The following is a 20,500-nucleotide window of genomic DNA, read 5'->3' on the forward strand; positions in this document are numbered from 1 at the left end:
TGGTCTAATCAGTATCTTTATCTTTAATATTTTCTAACATCAAGATGGGGAGTGATGTACATCCAGATTGGAAATATTTTAAATATTAATTGAGAAACGTTACATTTTAAGAACCAAATGGAACCGTTCCACTCCTTATTTGTTAAAATTTAATACGTAAATGTATAAAGTACAATCCAATTAATCCCCGATTTGTCGATTACTCCTTCCAAAGTTCCGACCAATTAATCTCCGAATAGCGAATTTTGCAACCTTATCAACAGTGGATATTTTAAGTCGCATGTTAATTTCGGTGAACGTAGCTGTACTAGTTGGATCAAATACAAGAAATATATACGAAGAACTAGATACTAGACAAAAAATGGTCTGTATGTTTGAAAGCTGAAGTTGTAGGGGACGTTATAGTTTTAGTGTTGCTTGCGGGATTGGTTAACAAACTAAAGCATCTACACTACTAAATACACTTCTCTTTGTTGTTCTTATAATCAAGAATAAGATAAGATATGAAATACACTTGCAAAAGGATCAAAATAACCAAAAAGTTAAACAGTGATTGTTTTATATAACTATTACTTTCAGATTAAATATAAATTTTACACTTTATATCTGATAATGAAACTCAAATTCTGGGCTACCTTATGTTAAAAATTACTTGCAAATTATAATACGAATATTGTTTGTAAAAATAGTATTTTAATTTATCACTAACGTTTTGCTTTTAGGAATCAGATTAAGAAAAGTAATATGGACCATAGTGATAGTTTATATATGTTACAACGATTTTCAATACATTAAATTTTTTAATTATTTGATTAATAGTTAGATAGGTTTATATAATTTTTACTTTCTGTAGCAGATTAAAACAATGCGAAAATCAAATACCGACATCATGAAACTGCCTTTCTAATAACTCATAATACAATAATGCATCTTACTTGCAGTTTTCAATTACAACAACATACTAGAAAAAAAAATTGGTTACTGACTTGCAAAAAAAAAAGTATATTTAAGGATTGTACATATACATTGTTAATAAATACGTGTATAATTTGACAGATGTAACAACTAACATGTCATCAACGGAACCAAACATGCATCCACATTCGTTCATACATATAGTTGGGAATCCATATCAGTATGAAGTGGTATTGAAATATTCTTCAGTTTTTTTATATATATTTTATTTATACTTACAATTGTAATATTTAAAACTGTTGTTTAAAACAGTCACTGCCAGTTAGGTGGCTCAACGTATATTATGATGACTCAATGCCTACATATAACGCATGAATACACACTCTAGACGGATATAACGCATAAGTAGGTTTCGAACTACATCATCATAGGTTATTTCTAAGTGTTGGATGGAAGAAGATCATGAATGATCTTAAATTTGGAAATAAAGATACTCTATGCGTTACTGCTATTGTCAAAGGCAATTACGAATTGGTTATCTATTCAAGAAAAATGGTTCCCAAAAATTGGTTTAATATCAACAAAAATTGGACAAAAGTCTTGGAAATTCAAAAAATAATCTTTGAAGTAGCGGCTTACATGAGATTTCCTTCATTCATGGCATTTATAAATGATACTCCATCCGTCCCAAAAAGATTGTCTGGTTTGACTTTTCTTTGGATTTAAGAGATAAGCGCGGACTGTCCATTTTGCCCTTAATTTAATTGATTAAGAATTCTTAAAATTGTTAATGTGTTGCTATATTTAATTGTATCTTCCAATAATAGAGGGGATTTAATTGGAACTTTAAGGGATTTTTATTGTTATTTTGGGTAAGGGACAATTTTTTTGGGACAACCAAAAACAGTAAGGTAGACAATTATTTTGGGACGGAGGGAGTATAAATCAAAGTGAATCGGTACGAAATTTCAGTAATATTAAATCACTTTGTCACTAAATTATGTTTTAAAAATGTATTCCAGACATTTAATAGTTAGGCCACTTGCTATCATACAACCATTTCACTATCATTTCCCTGCCACATCAGTGCCACATCAGCACAAACCCTTTAACATTCCTTTCACATTCATTTCACTAAATACTCACTATCATACACTCCATTTCAAACTTTAACCCATTTAAATTTATTAAACAAATACACACATGATTTAAATTGGGACCCACACACCTCCTTTCACAATATGTTACTACCTTCACTAACGGGCCCTTTAACAATTTGCTGGCGATGGTGGTCACACAGTGGCGGTCCTGTGGCGGTGGTGGTGGCGGATCATAACAAGTGGCCTTATTGTTTATAATTACATGTTTATTTAAAAATGAACATTGTTTGTCTAACAAATTATGAAAAAGAAATGTCTTTTAGCATATAAAGGGAGGTTAACCCCAACAGATCACGTTGTTGTTCATTATCAAGGATCCTATAAAAAAAAAGGTTAGGAATATCAATCCTTCAAGGAAAGTTGATCATAAATAGAGGCTGGGCAGACTTAAAGGTAGATCTGAAACTTCAGACTGGAGATTGTCTAATCTTTTATGCACTTGATGAACTAAACATAGAGTTAATAATATATAACCAAGATGGTTGTGAAAATACAAGCATTTTAAATGATATGATTGGTGAAATGGATCCGCCTACTAAATTGCACAAAGAAGTCAATGTATGGGATTGCGAAATGGTCATACCACGCGGTAATGTATTGGTAAGCATACTATATAGTCATAATTATTGAATTATAAACTATGCTTTTTAAGTAATTAAATTCTTTATTGAATCCACTAATATAAAGTCAGTCTCGGGTTTACTTCAATACATTTTCGTATTTTTCAGTCTACATACATTTATATAAATACTATGTTTTATTGTAGCGTCTTCCAAACAAACTGCTGTTAATACCTGGTCTACGGAGTGGCAAAAGAGTAACATGCATCAATCTCGATAAAAAAAATGTACAAGTGGTGTTTGAAACAAGAGAAATCGAAGAAAAAGCCAAACATCTGCGTCTCTTATCGATTTACACGTTTTCGAAGAGAAAATAATCTCAAACTTGGGTCAAGATGTTTATTCAAATACTTATATGATGTTTCCAACAACTAAAAACTTATGCTTCCATTTTAAATAAATGTATGAATATGAATGAACAACTTTTATGCGCAATTTGGTTATGTATGTTTTATCTACTAAAACAATATATTTATATTGATCTTATATACATTCGTTAACAACTTACATGTTCTGTTATTAAGAATCGCCGTACAATTCACGAGCTCTTAAAGACTAGTACGTCTATATTTTATCTATATTTTTCTTTAAAAGTCAAATAGTTGAAAATGGGTGATATTCGTAAAATAGTAATACACTGCTAATTGTGCACTACTACGTGTTGAAAGTGACTTTTAGTCAATTACCATAAAAAGTCTACTTAGCAACATTCCCGTACAACCAGAAAATTAGCAATGGCTGCTACTGCAACTGATTCGATTTCGGCTAAAATCGATTGTGCACAGCAGCAACGAAATCCACCTGTTGCTAAAAAGGTGAAGCATGAAATGGAGATGTTTGGTGACGTTCGGATTGATAATTATTACTGGCTTCGTGATGATTCTCGTTCGAATCCTGAGATGCTTTCGTATCTGGAACAAGAGAATTCGTATACTGATTACGTCATGTCTGGTATGTTAATAAATTAACTTATTTTTATGTACAATTATTTAATTTAATACAACAATAACAATAATGATGTTTACTTGTGTGATAAACAGTTTTTAATGTGTATATGTTTATTTGTATCTATACATTTATGTTGTGTATTATTATAAGTTCTAAATATGAATATCATAACTGTGAAAGATAGGGTAAAAACCTAGCACTTGTTAAAATTATAAACCCTAATCCTAGTGACGATAGGAATTTTGAAAAGATGTTATAGTAAATTGATAGGATAAATAGGAGATTAAACACCTAAGATAATGCGCGATTTTATAAAATTTGGAGGATCACATATATTAACATTTAATTTTAATTTTACAAGCATTAGAGTTTCAGTGGTGGTGGTGGTGGTGGCGGTTATTCTAAAATATGAATTAATTTGCTGAAATTTTAGGGACCAAACATCTGGAAGATGAGATTTATGCCGAGATAAGAGGGCGCATTAAAGAGGATGATATATCTGCACCCGTACGCAAAGGGCCTTACTACTATTACAAGCGGACTTTAGAGGGGAAGGAGTATAAGACACATTGTCGACGCCTTGCAGTAAACATTGGTGATGTGTCATCAGTTGATGATGTAATGCCAACAGGACCAGATGCTCCTCCAGAGCATGTGATCTTGGATGAAAATCTCAAGGCTAAAGAGCATAAATATTATAGCATTGGTGCTTTTAAAGTGAGACAAATTTTTCATGTTGTGAAATTTATGATCTCATCTTTGTTAATAATAAAAGGATAAACAATTCAGACTGACTCTAAATTGTTTGTCCATTTTTAGACCAGTCCAAATCATAAATTGGTAGCATATGCAGAAGATACAAAAGGAGATGAGATATATACTATACATGTGATGGATGCTGAAACTCGTTTACCGGTGGGTGAGCCCTTGGTTAGTGTAGTTGGTTATTTTGAATGGGTAGGTGATGAGGCTTTGATGTACATCACAAGGGATGAAATTTTGAGGCCATATAAGGTAATCGTATTAAGTTGGGCTGAATCAATCATCTTTCTGGGCTGAAGAATTTTAATCTTTTTTGTAGTATATTAACACATATTTTGTTGCATACAGGTGTGGCTTCATAAGCTGGGTACAAACCAATCAACTGATTCATGTCTCTATCATGAAAAGGATGATATGTTTTTTGTAGATCTCGTAACTTCCGAAAGCAAAAAGTATATATTTGTTGGATCAGAAAGTAAAACTACTAAGTCTATTTTCTATCTGGATATCTCAAAGCCTGAAAAAGGCCTTATGGTTTTAACACCACGGTTAGAGGGTATCGATACTTCAGTTAGCCATCGTGGTAATCACTTTTTCATCAAAAAAAGGAGTGCTGACACTTTCAATTCAGAATTATTAGCTTGTCCACTCGATGATGTAAATGCAACTGTCACCCTTCTTCCTCACAGAGAAAGGTAACGATGAACTTAAATATTAAAATCCTTTTAGTGTGTGCAAAATTGTTTTCATTTTGTAAAATGAATATTCTTTCTTGTCGAGTTCAGATATTGTAACTGCATGCACTTACTTGAAGCAGCTAAGTTAATGAATATATATGGAGAAAGCATATTACTTGCCACTATACCTGGCAATCAAGACCCATACACCAAAACTTGGGTCCGTTGGGTCTCGAGAAAACAAAGGGAATGGGTCTAATGGACCCATCTTTAGTCCATTAATATATGAGGTCCATCTGGACCTGCTGAAACCCCTTTCAAAATCCATTTCAATTTGGGAAAAAAATAATAAGTTAAATAATATTTTTTTTATAAAAAAAAAAGTAAGAAACAAATATAAAAATGAAGAACTTTTTTTATTATAATAATTATAAAAAAAATTCAATGAAAAATGGATTTATATCCGACCCTATCCGTTTGAAATTTGAGACCCATTCGACCCATGACCCATTTTAACCAAACCCGAACCTTTTGCCAGGCTTACTTGCCACAATGGCTACTCAGTATGCGGTAAATAGTAAGGTATACCAAGGATCACACAAATGCATATATCAGTCAAATGGTGCAGTTATAGAATTCGCAAGATCATGTTTAGGTTTTCAGTTGACCTGCTTACTCGATTCATCATTGGCGCTATAGCTTTCAATTGTATATAATAATATAACGTTGTCATTTCACTTTCTGAAAGCTCCAGATTCTCGTAGCGTGCATAAAAAATAATGTTTAATCATGTAAAATGGAGTGTATTATATGTCTTACCTATGTTGCTTGGGAGTTGGGATCAGGTCTTTTTGTTTGAAGCGATTATGTTTAGAATGTTTAAGTTGCTTGAGTCTTTTTGTATTATGTGTCTAAGGGTGTGTTTGTTAACCTCTTAATTGAATGGTTCAACACTGAATGTTGAATGGTTCAACATACATTCAGTGCTGAATCATTCAGAGTTGAAACACTCTCTTAACCATTAAGCACCTAAATTTTCAGTTATATTCTTCTCAAATCATATGCAAAACACTTAACAAACAAGTATATTGAAATATTTATTAAGTAACACGTTAATATATGAATTTTACTCAATTTATAACGTTTATACAATATCAAACAACTTATTTTCATTCGGAACCAAGTTTATTCAGGGACTCCGAATCATTCAGATGATGAACCATTCAGCGCTAAATCATTCAGTTTTATCAAACGCACCTTTATACTTTCTACTGTCATTTCATTAAATATAAATAATGAATAATATCTCTATTTATTATTTAATCATGCTTTTTTTTTACTTGGCTTATACTCATTCCCTTTGTTTTGTATATGTTATTGTCGTGTTCCAGTGTAAAAATACAGCATGTGACACTTTTTAGTGATCACCTTGTTGTTTATGAGCGTGAAGATGGTCTACCTCGGGTAATTTATTATTCTCTTCCACCTGTCGGTGAACCACTTCACACTCTTCAAGGTGGCCGAAATGTTGACTTTATTGACCCTGTTTATTCAGTGGAGCCAGTTGGGTCACGATTTTCTTCAAGTATATTGCGGTTTGAATATAGTTCTTTGAGAACACCCCCTTCTACATATGATTACGATATGAATACGGGAGTTTCAGTTGTAAAGAAAATTGAAACGGTGCGTTGATGGTTATTATATAACCTACCTTGCTTTCTCTTCTTTTTATTTATAATATATACTTTCTCATACGTACTCTGCTATTATGTTTTGACACTTCAACCTCATCTACAAACACTCGTTTATTTCATAAATTACTAATACGAAATATATGTTTGATATCTATGTTTTGATATAATCAGGTACTTGGTGGTTTTGATGCCTCAAAATATGTAACCAGAAGGGAGTGGGCAGTTGCTAAAGATGGCACTCATGTACCTATGTCTATTGTCTATCGAAAGGATCTGGTCAAGCTTGACGGAACTGATCCATTATATCTATATGGATATGGATCGTATGAGGTAATACATTCATAATACATGTACAACTTTCACTTGCTCAAATCCCTAATTGAAGGAACTAAGCGTGATAAATGATTATAAGTTCAAATTATAACATGCACGAAAAGTGCCTTTATTAGATTATTAGACATCATGTTTGGCTCCCCTACTTGCAAAATTTTGTGTTTCAGTTAATTATTACGTTCTTTTATCAGTAAAATTGAATTGAATTAAACGTTTAGTATATATTTTTTGGTTTGTTAAAGATCAAGTTTAGCTTCTCACTATGTTCTCTCTTTTACCGTGGCATCAGATAAATGTTCCTTGTTGTGTTAAGATACTTTTATTTGCAGATGTGTTTCTTTGTTTCAGCTGTATCTATTAATTTATAAAGTTTCAAATGTTAAACCTACATCCTTCCATTGCATTTATACATGCATGCTAAAATCCTCTTCAAACTTATAATAAGACGCGTAGATGGGAAGCTCGCAACCGGAAATCCATTTTTCTATAAGCAATATTGCCTTCCATATATACTAAATTTTTTCCCAAAATGGTTGAATCAAAATAATAAGTAATTAGTTATTTTAATTAAAGCAAATAAACTTGTGACTTATGTTTTTTCATCTGTCTTGCAGGAATGCATTGATCCTAATTTTAAATCGTCACGGTTGTCTTTATTAGACCGTGGTTTTATATATGCGATTGCTCACATTCGTGGTGGTGGAGAAATGGGGAGAAAGTGGTATGAAAATGGGAAATATCTTCAAAAAAAGAATACGTTTACCGATTTTATAGACTGCGCAGAGTATCTAATAGAGAAGAAATATTGTAGCAAAGAAAAATTGTGCATCAATGGAGGAAGTGCAGGTGGGTTGCTTATGGGTGCTGTTTTAAACATGCGACCCGATTTATTTAAAGCAGTTGTTGCAAGGGTACCTTTTTTCGATGTTGTGACCACAATGCTTGATCCAACAATTCCTCTAACTACAGCAGAATGGGAGGTGATATATCATTTAATAATATCGTATGCTTTTACATTACAACATTTACTAGAGTTGGCAAAACTAACTTTTATCCCGGCTCTATTGAGTCGACAACAATCGTCGATTTATTGGCGACTTGACTGACTCTTAGAGCCTAAATTAAATTCCAGGCAGGATTTAAAACTCATGGAAATTTGATTCTACCATTTTCATGGCGTCAGTTATTATTATTTTTATTTTAGTATTTTTATTTTTTTTTTAAACTTTTTCCTACTTAAAGGCCGGAGGTCCTCTCGGAAGCAATCTCTTTATCCGTCCAATAAAGAGAGGGATGACTTTCTCTACTCTTGAGAGTGTTTTCACTCTGGGTGGGGAAATGACTTGTCTTTATTCTAGGATAGGGGAAGGATTGTTTACATCTGACTCCCCCATACACCACTCATTGTGGTATTGGGTTTTGTTGTTGTTGTTGTATTGATATGGTGAGATTATGCTTACATAATAATATAAAAATGGTTATATAATAATAAAATAAGATAAGATAAAATAATGGGGGATGATTCTCACACACACTTTTTTGATCCTCACACACCTATTTTAACTTTTTACTCTTCTAATAAAACTCAATTGGTGTGTGAGGATCAAAAAAGTGTGTGTGAGAATCATCCCCCTAAAATAATTAGGATATTGTGAACTTTTGAATATGTATTTAGGGACTCCTGACCCATTCAACCCACTTCTTTCATTTTGCCCCATATGAGTGTCCAAAGTGATCTTCAAAATTTGAGTAATATAAGAGCTTTGAGGAAGATGGTGGATTTGTAAGTTTTTTTTTTTTTTTTTTTAAAACCTAATTTTTCGTGGATGATGTTGTATATTCGCAGGAATGGGGTGATCCTCGTAAAGAGGAGTACTATTTCTACATGAAATCATATTCGCCTCTTGATAATGTGAGTAACAATGACCTACAAATATCCATCTGAAAGATAATTATCAAAATTCTTGAGTTTTAATTATTAATGGATTTGATGTTAACAGGTAAAGGCTCAGAATTATCCGGCCATACTTATTACTGGTGGATTAAACGGTAGGCAGTTACAAATTCAGCTTCTGTGTTAACGTGATAACTTCTCCATCCATATTCTTGTCCCTATAATATTTGTATTCAGTACTCCGTTTATTTTATTACTGATTCGGAGCGTTTATATTTGACAGATCCACGGGTACAATATTTTGAACCTGCTAAGTTCGTTGCTAAATTGAGAGAGATGAAAACAGATGATAATGTGTTGTTGTTTAAATGTGAAATGGGAGCAGGCCACTTTTCAAAGTCAGGAAGGTAATGTAGTTATCGTTAGCAGATTATATATTTGATACTGTATCTCTTCGTGTAATTTATGCATCGTGGTAATAACTTACAGATTTGAGAAGCTTCAAGAGGATGCATTTACCTACACCTTCATTCTGAAGATGCTGAACATGGTCCCTGCTCTTGGTTAAACTTATGTTGCATTAAGGTGGTTGATAATAAGTTGCTTTTCAAAATCCTTTTCTTACTCTTAATAAAATTCGCTTAGAATAAAATTTGAGTATCACAGATGATATAGATACTATATTGTAAAATAGTATATAGAGTAATGAATATATACAACAACAACAATATATATTTGATAAATTAATGAGTCTTTTCCTATACATCGTCGTTATGTTTACTTGTAACTTATTGATAGGAGTAGTACTTTATAATCTTTAATTACGCTATCGACTTTCTTTAAAATTTGTTACACTAATAGTTCTTTAGACTGAGGATTGTTAACTTTTTTTGAAAGACAACAGTCGGCATCGAATACTTTCATTTGTCACTCACGCACGCATTTTCGGGAGGAAATCCGAATCGCATTGCAGGAACCCGGTCCTTAAACCACCCCAAGGGGCACGCGGGCCGGGTTTGAATCATGAATGGATCCGGGAGAAAACCCCCCTAAGGTCAATATGGAGTTCCATATTTCAGGCAGATTGATTAATAGGATGGGTCGAACGAGGTTCGAACCCATGACCTAACTCTCGCCCTAAAGCACAAGGTGTTGAGGATACCGTTGAAGCGAAGCTTCGTTGGTGACTGATGATTGTTAACTACAATATTATGTTAACAATGACCTTGTGAAATATTTCTATTCTTTAAATTTTAACTTTTTCGATTGAAATATTAATTAACTACATTATCAATACGTTATTAGGATGTCGGTTCAAGGAACCGAGATGAAGCAATTCACGAAATTTGAAAATGACATTTGAGTCCGTCGATGGGTTCATTGTCCTTGGTTTTTCTTTTATTAGATAGATGGTTCTTAACCTTTTGTTGACGATTTTATTAGGCACCCTCTTATAGTCTTTTGGTTGTAGCTTGTTTTATGTTGTTTCAATTTTTTATGTTTTTTTGTTTGGTTTGATCTTTGTTGTTAAGTTGTGAGCTCAAGTTAGGTTTTTTTGTTTAGTTTAGCTCGAAAGTTGTTTTCGATTCTCTTGTTTATTTGGACTTCATTGTCTTGATGAAGTCAAGTGATTGTATGTTTTTTTTTTTTTTTTTTTTAATTTGGTTTGACCTTTGTCGTTGAGTTGTGAACTCAAGTTAGGTTTTTTGTTTAGTTGAGCTCGAAAGTTCTTTTCGATTCTCTTGTTTATTTGGGGCTTAATTGTTTTGATAAACTCAACTAGTCAAGTGATTGTATGGTATTTCGTTTTTCCGGCAAAAAAAAGTAGGTGTACCAAACATATTTTTATCTTCTTCATTTTACTTGCATTTTACTTACGAAGCTCAATCACTAAATCAATCTGACGATCTCCATCCTATCCTATTCTACTAAAACATTAAAACATCATGGTTTATAGTTTTATGAAATGCTCATCCTTAGTCGATTATTAATAAAATCCTAAATTTGTGCAGAAATAACAACTCTCTTTGTTTTTTTATAATGTATTTTGTCCGATATTGTAAAACGGATAATTTTTCATTGCATGTAATTAGTTATTAAGAAACACTAAAACGAATAGAGCAATACGTCCAAACTGAAGGGACTAAAAATGAAAATCTCAGCATATGCCGCTTTATGGCTTTATGCACCGATAAACAAATGCATACTCAAGCACCAATACAGTCGTACAGGTAAATATAAGTGAATAATAAAGCACATTTTACGGAAGTTATTTCTGCACAAATTTTGCATTTGATTTCTAGAATAAGTAAAGAAGCTAAAATTCAGCCATGAATCGCCGTGACGATCCGAATCCATTCGACGAAGAAGTTAATCCATTTTCGGTAAATTCGATAAATTTTACACTCTAGATCTGCCTAATTTTAAGCTAATAAATTAGGTTTTGCGTTGTTTGTGTGTTTAACTAATCGTTATATTCCTTATTAAACTGTAATCTCAACATACACTGTCAAAATTTGGCTCTGCATGTAGATTTGTAGTGATTTTGCTGTAGATCTGAGATAATTGATTGTGAAAATGTTAATCATCTGTGTATATCGTTGTGATGTGTATAGCATTGCGATGATAAATGGTGAATTGCTATTTTTCTACTGTATTTATGGATTGTCAGTGAAAATTAGATTGCGGTTAATGATGTCGGTCTGTGATAGGGATATGGTAGGATTTGGATCTATTTAGAATACTAATAATGATAGAAGTGCGTTTATGTTAGTGTATGCATATTTCTGTTATTAAATTGATAAAATAATGATAGCTTCTCAAATGTGGTCAAATATAATATACTTGTCAAATTTATTTATGTTTGTTTTATCCTCTGGATAAGGTATAAGGTAAATTCTGTACCCTGGTGCACCATTAAATCATCTCTACATCTGAATTGTAGGATATGAAGGTAGAATTGAATAAGATATCCACTCGAAAGAAAACGGTTTATTTTTTTTTTTGTGTGGCTTGATTTGTTCACCGATTCTTTGCAGAATAAAGAAAATCAATTTCATAATTAATAACTATTCATATGTGTATAACTTAATTGCAACTGTCAACTCTTGTCCACCGTTAAATAGTCTTGCATACATGGACTTTTACTCTATGATAGGATATTCAAGAGCCATAAGTCCATTATCAGTATCTTCAATAATTTCTGACATCTGACGTGGAAAGATCTACATCCAGATCTGGAATATTTTAAAAATATTATAAATGAGAAACGTTACATTTTTAAGGACCAAATGGTAGTCTTACACCTCCTTAATTGTTGATAATTTGGTAATTATATATAACTTTTTATGGAGATTCTTTTACTCTGAACATTATATGAATCAAACAAACAAGCATTTAAATGCCTCTATAAATCCAATTACCTTTGTTTTATATCAACATTTGATTGTTTATACTCAAAATAGGTCGAATTTGAATCCGTTGATACAGTTTCACCTAAGATTTAAAGAATAAACCTATTGTATTCTCATGAACTAAACAATTTCATATCACTTTTGGCTACTATACTATGACTTAGTTTACGACAATCACGTCTGTTAAAGGTGGTTGAATCATTTACCGTTGGCTTGCATTTAGGCTTATTGGAAAACCAATTGTTTATTAGGTATGCTATTAACAGTGGAATATTTTCAAGTTAAATAAATGTAAATTTGGTAAATGTAGCTGTACTTATTGGATTAAACACAAAATATATACACAAAGAACCATATACTAGAAAAAAAATGGTTTGTATGTTTGAAAGTTACAGATGTAGGGGACGTTATAGTTTTAATGTTGCTTGCGGGATTGGTTAACAAACTGAAGCATCTACACTCAACTAGATACACTTCTCTTTGTTGTTCATATAATTAAGAATCAAGAATAAGATATGAAATACACTTGCAAACGGATCATAATAACCAAAATTTATTGATCTTTGAGAAACCGTTGTCCTTTGCAAAGAGTTATAACCTCTGTTTTGCACATCCTTGAGACACTATACATGAAAGTAGTGGACCAAGATATATCACACAACAGAATATATTTATGGGAGAGTTAAAGTATAAATTCTGTATATCATGTTAACTGAAAAGTGATATATATTGACTCGATTGAATTGTGATTACCTTTCAATCAACCTCACCATTTACTGTCTCAATTTCAGAATGGAAATGCTGCTGCTGGATCAAAATCCCGAATCCCTCAAATGGTTGCTAATACATTTGGTCTTGGTCAAAAGCATGATGCAACAGTGGATATACCATTGGATTCAGTGAATGTAATATGGTTTTATTTATTTTCTTATGTTAATTCCTTCAAACTATCTGTTAAGATGCTTACTGTATTGAATAATGTCATGTTTCAGAATCCGACGAAAAAAGCCACAGAACTTTCCAACTGGGAATCTGACTTGCAGAGACGGGAAAAGGTCAGTTTTACATTTCAATGAGATAAATTATAAATTATTACTTCTTTTTTTTTTTTTTTTTTTTTTTTTTTTTTCTATTAGTTTAATGCATTTCTAGAAAGACTTCAAGTTACATAATACCATGTATCTTACAGGACATCAAACGGAGAGAAGAAGCTGTTGCTGGTGGTGAGTATGTTTGATATTTTCACTTGAACTATATTTATTATTTATGTTTATTATGGTTCTATTTTTATTATTTATTATTCTTGTTACATGTGGAAACAGCTGCGATTCCTGAAGATGATAGAAACTGGCCTCAATTTTTTCCAATAATTCATCATGATATAGCCAATGAGATACCAATTCATGCTCAAAAGTTGCAGTATTTGGCTTTTGCAAGCTGGTTAGGTATGAATTTTAAACAACAACAACAACAAAACCCAATACCACATAAGTGGTGTATGGGGGAGGTGAGATGTAGACAATCCTTCCCCTATCCGAGAATAAAGACAAGTCATTTCTCCACCCAGAGTGAAAAAACACTCTCAAAAGTAGAGAAAGTCATCCCTCTCTCTATTCGACGGATAGAGAGATTGCTTCCGAGTGGACCTCCGACCAATAAGTAGGAATTTTTTTTAAAAAAAATAAAAATTAAAAATAAAATTGAGACGCCATGAAAATGGTAGAATCAAATTTCCATGGGTTTTAAATCCTGCCTGAAATTTAATTTAGGCTCTAAGAGTCAGTCAAGTCGCCAATAAATCGACGCTTGCTGTCGACTCAATAACTAGAGCCGTGCGGTATGAATTTTAAAGTTAAGCCATATTGGATGTTTCTAGTGAAAATTTTCAATTCTTTCTGAAAAATATGTTGTTGCTTTCTTTTGCATTTTTTAAATTAAATCAACAAGATTTAAAGCACAAACGTGAAACCTATTTCAGTTGGAAAACTATTTTACACAATCAACCTATAAATTGAAATCAGTTGTTATAGAGGTTGATGTAAATATCTGGTCTTACGATGAATTGGTTTTGTTTTTTTTATATGCAATAATGTATGTATTTCAGAAAATTTGTCTATCACATTCTAAATTTTTTACTAAAGTGAACATTACAATCATTAAATGTTGTTTATTAATATTAACACTTTCCATGCAGGTATAGTTCTCTGCCTTGTATTTAACGTGATAGCAGTGATTGTTTGCTGGATCAAAGGCGGTGGTAAGTTTTTACATTTAACACACACCTTAAACTGCTGCAAAATAAACCAATATGTCATGCTCTGAGCTCTATTACTTACTGTATATATAGGTGTGAAGATCTTTTTCCTTGCAACAATATATGCACTTCTTGGAGTACCAATGTCCTATGTCTTATGGTACAGGCCACTCTATCGTGCAATGAGGTATTTAACTTATGTCACCCATTACATTATGTTGTCTAGTTATATCTGGAAGCTGTAAGTTTTTATTTTCTTGATATGCAGGACCGACAGTGCTGTGAAATTTGGTTCGTTTTTCTTGTTTTACCTGGTAAGATGTTACTGAGGAAACATCTTAAATCCTGGTGGTTTTTTTTTTAGTAATTCATTCTTACAACAGTTTGTATCTATTTTCATTTTGTAGCTCCATCTTGGTTTCTGTATACTTGCTGCTATCGCTCCTCCTATAGTGTTTCATGGAAAGTCATTGACGTAAGTTCATGTTTTATAACTTTGTAAACCGTGTTTAAATGTTCCATCTTGGTGTCCATCTTCTGATTGTAGTTCACTTGTTTTTGTTCACCAGGGGCATCCTAGCTGCAATCGATGTTTTTTCTGACGATGCACTAGCAGGGGTAAGTCCTACATTGTCTTTGTTTTATGCTTACATAAATCGATGTTATAATATGCAAGTATGCATTTATTAAGTACGTGCAAAGTACCTAAATATACTCGTACTCGTGAAAGAGCTGCATATTTTTAAAAAATTGTGTTTCATGAGCTTTATGGGTTAAGTTGGCTACTAATAATGTCAACCATATTAAACTTTGCATCTTCTTTGTAGATTTTTTTTTTTAAATACCTACCTTTTGGGAAAACGTTTTTGACCATTTTGTTATTGCAGATCTTCTATATGGTGGGATTTGGACTATTTTGCTTAGAATCACTTCTGAGCTTTTGGGTGCTTCAGGTTAGTGACTAATTATTTTCGGCATTTTTCATTTCTTGTTTATAGTAATAAGCTCAATGATTTTGTCCTCTTTTATTTGTGTTACACAGAAAGTTTACCTGTATTTCCGTGGGAACAAGTGATGTAATGCTCGCCTGTGCGTTGGTTTTGTACCTATCTATAAAGCACATCTAGTAGTTGAGTTAGAATCCGTATATGAATTGATTGCGAGGGTTTTGCTTATTTCACTTCTAAAAAGCATATATACTTGTTCCATCTCATATGTGTCATTGAATTGATTATAGGAACATAAAAATAAAACATGTGTGGCTGCATTTTTTATAGGTTTTCTTATTCGTATCTGTATTACTTGTTTGTTGTTTCATATGCCTCATTTACTGTCTTGACTCGTGTTCCCAATGCTTAACTGGTCACAACATATCTCATGTGTTGGACCATAATTACGTTCTTGCATTCAAGTGTCGATTTTTGAAGAATGCTTCCTAAAATTGCTTCGTTTTCCGTTGTAGAAAACTGAAGTTTAAATTGATGAATGTTTAAACCTGGACGGATTACTGCCATCTGATTTCGTTAAGTTTTGCACAGTATATGTAAAAAGTCACAGCTTAAGTGGATGACCATGGTAAATACGAGTTACCACTTACAAGGGAGTTGTTCTTTTTACGATTGACACATTAAGTTGTTACCATCTAAAGATAGCTCAATGGTTGGGGCACTTATTTCCTCACATAAGGTATTAGGTTCAAACATCACTTAGGTGCTGCATATATCTGAGTAAAAAATACTCCCCTTCCCAGGCCTATGAACACAAACGAGAATGATGAAAGCGAGTTGGTATGCTAATTCCTCATCCGCAAATCAGCCCTCCCTTTCCCCGGTAGCCAGAAAAATATTATCCGTTTTACACATTAAGTTGATAAATTAACTAGTTTGCAAGTATTGCAATTCATTCATAAAATATATCCTCCAAAATGGTTGGATACTTGATACCTTTTTACCTTTAACGTTTTTCATTTTTAATCTAAATTTAGCATGCAAATACATGTCAACTGAAGTCAAAGGAATTAGCATAACTAGTTGTACCTATTGCTTCAACGATAGTACGTTAAACTGAAAAAAAAATACCTACATGAATTAAGATTTTTAGTTTCTAAATGGTAAAAAGGAGGTGAATTCAAGTTATGTGAGCCTGTGAGAAGCAAAATAGCAAAAAAGATGGCAAATGTTTAACATGGTTTGGTAAATAGGGACCCAAAACTCTACTCCACACAAACTACCCTCATCCTCAATCAACCAATTCCGAACTGCCAAGTGGCATGACAAATATCCTAACTGCAACAAATAACAACCAAGCTTCTTCATGCCTACTGTTCTCACAAAGGCCATCACCTCATCTTCATTAACCCAATCCTTCTTTTTTCAAAAAAGGAAATGACTAAAATGCCCTCAGACATTTGAATGACACCAAAACTATGACCACTCTTTCTCTACCTTAAGATTAGTCCCATATATTGTCTAACTTGTATCAAGTGTTGTACTCTCTAGAACTCAAGTTGTACAATCTTTTGTCCACATTTGAACCCCTTCTTTCATTTTGTATCTCACAAACACTATCACTTGCAAAAAAAATTACCAATAACACAATGCAGTTGACACATTAAAAAGCTATTAAATCATTCTCTATCATAAACTTCACACATTTAAGATTTTTTAAAAAATGGCAGTGTCCACAGTATACACAGTTCAATCTTTAAACTCAACATGTTCAATCTCAACACCAACAAAATCTAACTTAACAATTCAACCAAGACAAGTATTGTTTTACAATGCCGGTAAAAAAACTAATAGGAACAGTGTAAGAACTGGTGTGATAAGATGTGCAGGGGACACGATCGTTATCGGTTTGGCAGCCGACTCAGGGTGCGGGAAGAGTACATTCATGAGGCGGTTAACCAGCGTGTTTGGCGGTGCAGCCGAACCACCAAAAGGAGGCAACCCGGACTCGAACACACTTATAAGTGACACAACAACGGTTATATGTTTGGATGATTACCATTCGTTGGATCGAACAGGAAGGAAAGTTGAAGGTGTGACTGCACTTGATCCAAAAGCCAATAACTTTGATCTTATGTATGAACAGGTTAAGGCTCTTAAAGACGGTATTGCGGTTCAAAAGCCGATTTATAACCATGTTAGTGGTCTTTTGGACCCTCCTGAGCTTATCAAGCCACCTAAGATCCTTGTCATTGAAGGTTTGCACCCAATGTAAGTTCAATTTCGTTCATGGGTTAGATCGTATAATATTATACTCGCGATTGAAGCAGTTAGTTTGTGTGGAGTCAAATGGATTAATGGGCTGTACATCACCCTAAGTTAGTTTATGTTGTATGCAAAATTTATTTATATAATATTACTGGTTTTAATATATGTAGGTATGATCAAAGAGTAAGAGACCTTTTGGACTTCAGTATCTACTTGGATATCAGCAACGATGTTAAATTTGCCTGGAAAATTCAGGTACTGTTTTATCTCATACGGACCAGATCAAAATAGTCAACCAAAAAAGGGTACGGGTCAAATGGGATGAAAGTATGCCAAGATGTATTTTATATTGCATAGAACCTCCTAAATCACTTTATTAACAAAACTTGGATTAGTATTGTAAGGATATGATTTTTGTTATCGTACTTAAATGGTGATATTGGTCATGTTGTATGTATCAAGATTTGCGCTAACGGTTTACGATGAATTACAGAGAGACATGGCAGAAAGAGGACACAGCCTTGAAAGTATCAAAGCTAGTATTGAGGCAAGAAAGCCCGATTTTGATGCTTATATTGGTAAACATTGACAAATATACCCTCAATTTCCTAATCATGTTATTTTTATGATATAACCTCCTGCAAAACTGCCCTAGCATGCAATATCAAAAGCAAATATACTTACATATACATAAACTAGAGGAGGCAATTTTGAGCCATTTACTTATAAATGGGTCAATCTTCTGGTTCTCTCTATAACGGGTAAATTTTATCAAAAAAAAGTTAAATGTAACCTGATCAAATCGATTAATTTTTCCAACGCGCTTGCTAATAGAGAAAAAGATTTTATAATTGCGATGACATAAAAAATATTCGCCCCGCTTCTAAGAAAAATGACAACAAATGTTGGGATCAATATAACCCAGCCCATACTATATATTAGACTCACATGATTTTACCCATTACTGAATCCCAACCTACCCTCCCATCTTACCACATCTAACATAACATTTTAGTGGATATAGAACCTAAACAAAGTGTCTTTGTGTCTTATTTTTTTTAAACTTCACTTTGGTTATGCAGACCCACAAAAGCAATTTGCGGACGCAGTTATAGAAGTGTTGCCTACGCAACTAATTCCAGGTGACAACGAGGGGAAAGTATTAAGAGTGAAGTTGATAATGAAAGAGGGAGTGAAATATTTTAGCCCGGTTTACTTGTTCGATGAAGGCTCCACCATATCGTGGGTCCCATGTGGGAGGAAGCTCACTTGTTCCTACCCTGGCATCAAATTTGCATATGGACCCGATTCTTACTTTGGTAATGAGGTAAGTTCACATGATATCTACTTTAGCAAGCACATTAGTTACGTGGTAGTTTCGACCCATTTCCATGGGTTAATTAAGGTCATATATTATCTCAAAAGGGGAGTATTATATAGCTAACGAAAATTTGAATGGGTTAAACGGCTCAAAAAGTCCCCTATATCGTATTATTATAGCATACAACCTCATATATCACTATCATTATAGCATACAACCTCCTATATCACTAAATTTGAAAACTTCTATTATTATTATATATATATATATATATATATATGTATATATATATATATATATGTATGTATATATATATATATATATATATATATATATATATATATATATATATATATATATATATATATATATGTATGGTTCTTGGGATGATATATTGTTATGGCATTAAATGTTGATAGAAGCACTTAGTTATAGAAATGATGTTATTGTCTATAATTTAAGCCTAATCCGACCCAAAAGTGCAAGTTACTTGTTTTTGGGTCATTTTAAAATCTGAACTGTAATATTATACAATTTGTTATCATAATTGATGATAAAAGAAGTCTTCTAAATTCAAATATGTGGTGATTGGTCAACCCAACTAGACCACAGTAACAAAACCTGTTTTGACACGTTACCCAGTCAACGTGACCCGCCCACGTTGAGACCTCTAGTACACTGATATAAGCAAGAATTCAAACTGAAAGACTTTTTTGACCTTCCAGGTTTCTGTGTTGGAGATGGACGGGCAATTCGACAGACTGGACGAGCTCATCTACGTTGAGAGCCATTTGAGCAACATCTCCACTAAATTCTATGGAGAAATTACACAACAAATGTTGAAGCTTTCCGACTTCCCCGGTAGCAACAATGGCACCGGGCTTTTCCAAACCATTGTCGGTTTGAAAATCAGAGACCTGTTTGAACAAATTACAGCCACCAGGGCCTCAGCTCCATTGGAAGCTACAAAAGCTTAATAAAGTACAGAAACAAGAAGACGTTAACATGGAACACAAAAATCCCTTGATTTTTTATTTCCACCACAACCTCTTTTTTTAATGTAAACATTCGAGTATTAGGCTTTTTATCAGGTGTCGATCTCATGAGAGTTACACTCCTATATGTATTTAGTTGAATTCGTCTATTACTTGGAGATCTGTAATATAGAAATCAAACTCATAATCAAATCTTAAATACATGAAAAAACCTCTATTATCAAGATTAACAAGTTCTTTGTATCACAGATTACAGAATTTTTGGCAACTGCAAACTGAATAGACAAGAAACAGCCGAA

General features: G+C 33.0%; 3 protein-coding genes across 4 annotated transcripts; all 3 read left to right on the plus strand.

The window, feature by feature from the left end:
- Nucleotides 1–3,354: 3,354 nt before the first annotated feature.
- On the plus strand, nucleotides 3,355–9,756 carry LOC139861222 (uncharacterized). The gene is made up of 11 exons (XM_071849542.1): nucleotides 3,355–3,646; nucleotides 4,077–4,360; nucleotides 4,463–4,657; nucleotides 4,754–5,100; nucleotides 6,474–6,765; nucleotides 6,948–7,106; nucleotides 7,724–8,089; nucleotides 8,956–9,021; nucleotides 9,110–9,158; nucleotides 9,287–9,410; nucleotides 9,493–9,756. Exons 1-11 carry the CDS (start codon nucleotides 3,430–3,432, stop codon nucleotides 9,569–9,571), a joined length of 2,178 nt encoding a protein of 725 aa, XP_071705643.1. The 5' UTR covers nucleotides 3,355–3,429; the 3' UTR covers nucleotides 9,572–9,756.
- A 1,470-nt stretch (nucleotides 9,757–11,226) lies between these two features.
- On the plus strand, nucleotides 11,227–15,930 carry LOC139886460 (secretory carrier-associated membrane protein 4). 2 transcript variants are annotated; one of them, XM_071870282.1, is made up of 12 exons: nucleotides 11,227–11,387; nucleotides 13,208–13,321; nucleotides 13,409–13,471; nucleotides 13,606–13,639; nucleotides 13,739–13,861; nucleotides 14,611–14,673; nucleotides 14,764–14,857; nucleotides 14,939–14,984; nucleotides 15,078–15,145; nucleotides 15,240–15,288; nucleotides 15,558–15,623; nucleotides 15,713–15,930. In XM_071870282.1, the coding sequence occupies exons 1-12, from the start codon at nucleotides 11,334–11,336 to the stop codon at nucleotides 15,743–15,745; spliced, it is 807 nt and encodes a 268-aa protein (XP_071726383.1). In that variant the 5' UTR covers nucleotides 11,227–11,333; the 3' UTR covers nucleotides 15,746–15,930. The 2 variants fall into 2 exon arrangements, with proteins under 2 accessions (XP_071726383.1, XP_071726382.1); XM_071870281.1 differs by lacking the exon at nucleotides 11,227–11,387.
- Nucleotides 15,931–17,247: 1,317 nt separating this feature from the next.
- On the plus strand, nucleotides 17,248–20,425 carry LOC139886459 (phosphoribulokinase, chloroplastic-like). The gene is made up of 5 exons (XM_071870280.1): nucleotides 17,248–17,888; nucleotides 18,056–18,140; nucleotides 18,379–18,463; nucleotides 18,968–19,212; nucleotides 19,932–20,425. The coding sequence occupies exons 1-5, from the start codon at nucleotides 17,341–17,343 to the stop codon at nucleotides 20,181–20,183; spliced, it is 1,215 nt and encodes a 404-aa protein (XP_071726381.1). The 5' UTR covers nucleotides 17,248–17,340; the 3' UTR covers nucleotides 20,184–20,425.
- Nucleotides 20,426–20,500: the final 75 nt, after the last annotated feature.

The sequence above is a fragment of the Rutidosis leptorrhynchoides genome, chromosome 1 (assembly GCF_046630445.1).
Source record: "Rutidosis leptorrhynchoides isolate AG116_Rl617_1_P2 chromosome 1, CSIRO_AGI_Rlap_v1, whole genome shotgun sequence".
NCBI classification, from domain to species: Eukaryota; Viridiplantae; Streptophyta; class Magnoliopsida; order Asterales; family Asteraceae; genus Rutidosis; species Rutidosis leptorrhynchoides.